The 6,350-nt window shown below is 42.1% G+C and overlaps 2 protein-coding genes across 3 annotated transcripts in view; one reads left to right on the top strand and one right to left on the bottom strand.

Annotated features, from left to right (window-relative positions):
* LOC135515892 (enoyl-CoA hydratase domain-containing protein 3, mitochondrial-like) lies at positions 1 to 4,877 on the bottom strand. Its single transcript, XM_064939722.1, has 6 exons — positions 4,694 to 4,877; positions 4,222 to 4,337; positions 4,029 to 4,126; positions 3,654 to 3,854; positions 3,414 to 3,592; positions 1 to 2,366 (listed from the first exon to the last, which is right to left on the bottom strand). Exons 1-6 carry the CDS (start codon positions 4,828 to 4,830, stop codon positions 2,210 to 2,212), a joined length of 888 nt encoding a protein of 295 aa, XP_064795794.1. The 5' UTR covers positions 4,831 to 4,877; the 3' UTR covers positions 1 to 2,209.
* A 395-nt stretch (positions 4,878 to 5,272) lies between these two features.
* LOC135515886 (solute carrier family 41 member 2-like) overlaps positions 5,273 to 6,350 on the top strand; it is a 28,121-nt gene continuing 27,043 nt past the window's right edge. For both annotated transcript variants that reach the window (XM_064939712.1, XM_064939714.1), the window contains exon 1: positions 5,273 to 5,433. The gene's annotated coding sequence lies outside the window, so the exon portion shown is untranslated. The remainder of the gene's footprint in view (positions 5,434 to 6,350) is intronic.

The following is a 6,350-nucleotide window of genomic DNA, read 5'->3' as shown; positions in this document are numbered from 1 at the left end:
CACTTTCCGAATGCACTTTATATACCCATTGATTTTTGAAGAATAAAACTTAATACATTCCTCATGAGCTTAAGTTCATGACTTATTACCATCAGAAACACAAATATAAGCTTGTTTTACACATTTGTAAACAATGTATAGCCTCAAAACATATAATTTGTATCTCATGGATGGTCAGTCCTTGCATCCATAGCTCTGTCTATGAATTTTAGAGTAGTTACATTTCTCCAGTCCCATCCCATCAGCTTTTTACCAAATCAGTAGCAGCTTTGTAATTGTTTCAACTGCAGAATGCCCCTTTAAACATTTACATTCTGTCACAAGAAGTGCCCAATCCATGTCCTCTGTGAGTCCCTTGACCATTGGTGCATCTCAAGTACAGTGGGGCAAAAAAGTATTTAGTCAGCCACCAATTGTGCAAGTTCTCCCACTTAAAAAGATGAGGCCTGTCATTTTCATCATAGGTACACTTCAACTATGACAGACAAAATGAGAGAAAAAAATCCAGAAAATCACATTGTAGGATTTCTAATGAATTTATTTGCAAATTATGGTGGAAATTAAGTATTTGGTCACCTACAAACAAGCAAGATTTCTGGCTCTCACAGACCTGTACCTCTTCTTTAAGAGGCTCCTCTGTCCTCCACTCGTTACCTGTATGGCACCTGTTTGAACTTGTTATCAGTATAAAAGACACCCGTCCACAACCTCAAACAGTCACACTCCAAACTCCACTATGGCCAAGACCAAAGAGCTGTCAAAGGACACCAGAAACAAAATTGTAGACCTGCACCAGGCTGGGATGACTGAATCTGCAATAGGTAAGCAGCTTGGTTTGAAGAAATCAACTGTGGGAGCAATTATTAGGAAATGGAAGACATACAAGACCACTGATAATCTCCCTCGATCTGGGGCTCCACGCAAGATCTCACCCCGTGGGGTCAAAATGTTCACAAGAACGGTGAGCAAAAATCCCAGAACCACACGGGGGACCTAGTGAATGACCTGCAGAGAGCTGGGACCAAAGTAACAAAGCCTATCATCAGTAACACACTAACCCGCCAGGGACTTAAATCCTGCAGTGCCAGACGTGTCCCTCTGCTTAAGCCAGTACATGTCCAGGCCCGTCTGAAGTTTGCAAGAGAGCATTTGGATGATCCAGAAGAAGATTGGGAGAATGTCATATGGTCAGATGAAACCAGAATATAACTTTTTGGTAAAAACTCAACTCGTCGTGTTTGGAGGACAAAGAATGCTGAGTTGCATCCAAAGAACACCATACCTACTGTGAAGCAGTAGTGGAAACATCATGCTTTGGGGCTGTTTTTCTGCAAAGGGATCAGGACGACTGATCCGTGTAAATGAAAGAATGAATGGGGCCATGTATCGTGAGATTTTGAGTGAAAACCTCCTTCCATCAGCAAGGGCATTGAAGATGAAACGTGGCTGGGTCTTTCAGCATGACAATGATCCCAAACACACCGCCCGGGCAACGAAGGAGTGGCTTCGTAAGAAGCATTTCAAGGTCCTGGAGTGGCCTAGCCAGTCTCCAGATCTCAACCCCATAGAAAATGTTTTGAGGGAGTTGAAAGTCCGTGTTGCCCAGCAACAGCCCCAAAACATCACTGCTCTAGAGGAGATCTGCATGGAGGAATGGGCCAAAATACCAGCAACAGTGTGTGAAAACTTTGTGAAGACGTACAGAAAACGTTTGACCTCTGTCATTGCCAACAATTAAACTTTTGTTATTGACCAAATACTTATTTTCCACCTTAATTTGCAAATAAATTCATTAAAAATCCTACAATGTGATTTTCTGGATTTCTTTTCCTAATTTTGTCTGTCATAGTTGAAGTGTACCTATGATGAAAATTACAGGCCTCTCTCATCTTTTTAAGTGGGAGAACTTGCACAATTGGTGGCTGACTAAATACTTTCTTGCCCCACTATATCTACCTTTCCTAAAACCTTCACCTCACCCCCTCCTAAGGGCATACATGAAGACAGCCCTGCAGTATCCCTTCAGCAGATCACAACAATAATCAACGGGGATTTAATTTCCAAATGTCCTCCTCGAGCACTTCTGTGTTCTGTGATGGGTTCAGGTCCAACTGGGGGCAAGTTTAACACCTCAACCATCCACAGGCTCCCTCTCCAGCCCAGAGGCTGCTGACCCTTCACAGGCCATGGTAGGCCAGCCCAGCAGATATCACTCATCTTGGGCCTTCTCTGCTTTGTTTGTCCATACAGGCTTCCGTTTCTCTATGAAAGCCCGTATCCCCTCCTGTCCGTCTCTGAGAGCCAGGTTATCCACCATGACACGAGAGGCTATAGCGTAGGCCGCATCCCGACCCTGGGCCATCTGTCTGGGAGAGGAATTAAATTAAATTATTCAATTATGTATAAAACTACACATGTACACTACCGTTCAAAATTTTGGGGTCACTTAGAAATGTCCTTGTTTTGAAAGTTTTTTTTTTTTAATTTCCCATTAAAATAACATCAAATTGATCAGAAATACAGTGTAGACAGTGTTAATGTTGTAAATGACTATTGTATCACGAAATGGCTGATTTTTAATGGTATATCTACAGAGGGCCATTATCATCAACCATCACTCCTGTGTTTCAATGGCACGTTGTGTTAGCTAATCCAAGTTTAGCATTTTAAAAGGCTAATTGATCATTAGAAAACCCTTTTGAAATTATGTTAGCACAGCTGAAAACTGTTGTTCTAATTAAAGAAGCAATAAAAGCGGCCTTTAGACTAGTTGAGTATCTGGAGCATCAGCATTTATGGGTTTGATTACAGGCTCAAAATGGCCAGAAACAAATAACTTTCTTTTGAAACTCGTCAGTCTATTCTTGTTCTGAGAAATTAAGGCTATTCCATGTGAGAAATTGGATCTCGTACAACACTGTGTACTACTCCCTTCACAGAACAGCGCAAACTGGCCCTAACCAAAATAGAAAGAGGAGTGGGATGCAACGGTGCACAACTGAGAAAGAGGACAAGTACATTAGCGTGTCTAGATGGTTGATGATAATGGGCCTCTGTATGCCTTGTAGATATTCCATTAAAAATCAGCTGTTTCCAGCTACAAAAGTAATTTACAACATTAACAATGTCTCCACTGTATTTCTAATCAGTTGATGTTATTTTAAAATTGACAAAAAAAAGTGCTTCTCTTCCAAAAACAAGGACATTTCTAAGTGACCCCATACTATTGAACGGTAGTGTATATAGTATTTACCTTTCTAGAGGAAAATGAGTGACTCTTTTGCTGTGTATCAGTGTATATCCACTCAAACCAACAAAAACATTGAAACGTAGCAAACAGGGAATGAATACATGGTAGGCGGAAGGGTTGAGTGCTATAGTGTGGTAAAACATCTGTGGAGTGAGAGACACACCTGTGGAAGGTGGCCTTGCCAAGGGCTACAACGGGCCGGCTGGCCTGACAGACCCGCCGTGCGATGGCTAACGTCTCCTCCTCTAGACGCTCCTCAGGAACCACCTTACTGACCAGCCCGTGCATCAAAGCATCCTGAGCTGAGATCGGGCTTCCTGTGAACAGCATCTCCATGGCAACCTGTAAAATATCAGAATATATCAGTGTTACACAGAGTGTGTTTGTGTATGTGTGTGTTTACCTTCTTGGGGACAGCTCTTCCTATTGCCACGGCTGGTGTTGAGCAGAACAGACCCACGTTGACCCCTGGCGTGGCGAAGGTGGACTTCTCCGTCACCACGGCAATGTCACAACTGGCAACAAGCTGGCATCCTGCTGCTGTGGCAACCCCATTCACCATGGCAATCACAGGCACAGGAATGTCTTGTATCAGGGTCATAACCTTCAATAACAACAAGAGGAATGAGTGTGTACGTGGATGAGAATGTGTGTGTGTACTATATGTACACAGCCAGAGTCTACAGAGGACAATCACACTTGACTCATTGCCAGTAATGACAATGATGATGATGAGTGTGCACAGTATATTTGTATACAGTCCAATAGTGAACCACACCTCTGAGCAGGCCTGAAACACCTTGAAGTGGTAATCTCTGCCCTGTGCTGATGTCAGCTCCTTCAGGTCATGCCCAGAGGAGAACACTGGACCCTTAGCTGAAAAACACATAACACAATACAACAGTGTTTATGAAGAGGGGACCAAAGGGGGGCACATCTGATCATGGATCAGCACTCTGGTGGTATCTTACCTGATATGACAATGACTCTGAGGTCGTCGATGTCAGCCAGGATGTTGCCTCTTAGTGATTCCAGCATGGACAGAGACAGGGCATTCCTCTTCTTCGGGTTGTTCAAGGTTATGCTCCTGCACATGTAATTACACTGTTACAGTAGCAAGAATAAGTTGAAGGGGAACAAAAATCTATGCACTGTACCGATCAATGCACTGTGTACCTGAAGCATAATAGTGAGATTTTTATAGGACTAACTGCTTACTAACGTTAGTTAGCTAGATACACCAATTAACGTTTCAGGTGATCCGTTTTGAAGAGATGGAAGCGCGTGTCCAAAATGACAGCTTCTATACAATTCGCGCGACATGGGCACACATTTTGAGAAGAGGCGCTCGACAAATGCAGTTCTTTGACCACAGGAATCAAACACCGACAGAGTGGTCAAGCTAGCGAACTAGCTTTGTTAGTTTGCTGACAACTTGCATACCTTATTCCATTGTTTTGCTGTCTGACAGTCAATGGCTCCGCTGGAATTTGCGTACAAAGTGACTTTGACCCAACTAGAAATGTAAACCTGCTGAGTTGGACAATATTAGCAGCACGGTAAAACAAATTTCTAGCCATGTTTTGACTGCTTGCATCAACATTTGGGTCATAGGATGAACACCAACATTGGTGTATAGCGCCTTCTACTGTTTCGGGGTGAGAAAACTCTAAACGGAAACATTGTCATACTTCCCTAAGGGGTAATGGATAATGACTTAATTAACTGTATATTTACTGCAACTACTGCGTTTATTATGTCATAACACAATACCATTTCAGAATAGCTGTTTTATAAAAAGCGCATCAATGCAAAATCACAAACTATCAAAATTTGTGAATTCATATTTCATATTTCTTGGTCCTAACCATAGGATTCAGTGCCTATTTGATGTCCAAGACGTAAATGTTCTACATTTATTATATAAGGACACAACTAACCGCCACTGTTCAAGAAATTCCTGGTTAACGCAACTGTAGCCTACCAGGTGTGCTCTGCGCCTGCGTACTAGTCTGTGTGGCACTTTTGCTGTGACGCGACGGGCTTGCTGTCAAGAAGGAAACGGGCATCCTTCTGAAAAATCCGAAACACGGACACGAACAAAAAAGGAGGATAAAAACAGACTAAATTTGTATCAACTTCCTGATACATGTAATTCATTTCAGCGCATTTCCCCTGTATAGGTAATGTTTTTTTTCTATTCCCCTGTTTGTTTAGCTAGCTTGGAGGTACTAGCCAGTTATGTTAGCTCGCGCTAGCATCCAATATGCTTATGTAGCTAGATTGCCTTGCCAGAAGAACATTTTGACATAAATGTGATGACGGTTAAAAAAAAATATATATATATATATATATATATTTAAAAGCGGAATAACACAGTTATTCTTCACTTCCTTATCAATTTCGCTTTCCAGTTTGCTACCCATTCAATTGTGGTTAAAAGTTGTTAGAAAATATCTATCCACCAAGACGCAAGACTTCGAGTAACTTAGTGAGAGCTTTTAGCCTGGTTCTGACAAGACTGACAGATATACGGCGATCCAACACCTCAGCCGTCTGTTGTCGTTGCTGATGCCATATGGGCCTAGCCAATGTAAAAACAATGCTAAATTATGGAACTATCCAAATGGCATAGCTTGCTACATTTTCCAAAATGTCAATTTATCTGAGGAGAACGGCTGTGCTGAATGGCCAGAGAAGCAACCAGCAGCCTACTATTCACTGATGCTTATGTATTTCACTGTTTCAAGACTTGGTCATAAGCAGAGTTTATGCTATATCGTTTAAAATAAAATAAATCATAGACAGGACATATGCACTTTCATATATCTGCAGGGTTTTAGAGACATTCAAACAGACATACAATAGGCCTACCTGAAAGCAACCAGATAGTGGGTTATTACTCAGCATGCAATTGTGTCGACAGCTCCTCCCCTCCTTAGCCTCAGGGTCGTTCTGAACATAACAGCACCAAAACAAGCAATGTCGGCTAATGTTTGAAATGAAATGTGGTTTGCCTTTGCCCCGGGGAGAATAGCAAACCTATCATTTGTGTTTGTGTTGCTTGCATGAGCCGGAGAGAACAGTGTTTCAAGTCTTT

This window comes from Oncorhynchus masou, chromosome 27 (assembly GCF_036934945.1).
Source record: "Oncorhynchus masou masou isolate Uvic2021 chromosome 27, UVic_Omas_1.1, whole genome shotgun sequence".
NCBI classification, from domain to species: domain Eukaryota; kingdom Metazoa; phylum Chordata; class Actinopteri; order Salmoniformes; family Salmonidae; genus Oncorhynchus; species Oncorhynchus masou.
The sequence above is the reverse complement of the archived record's forward strand: the minus strand, read 5'-3'. Positions and strand labels throughout refer to the sequence as shown.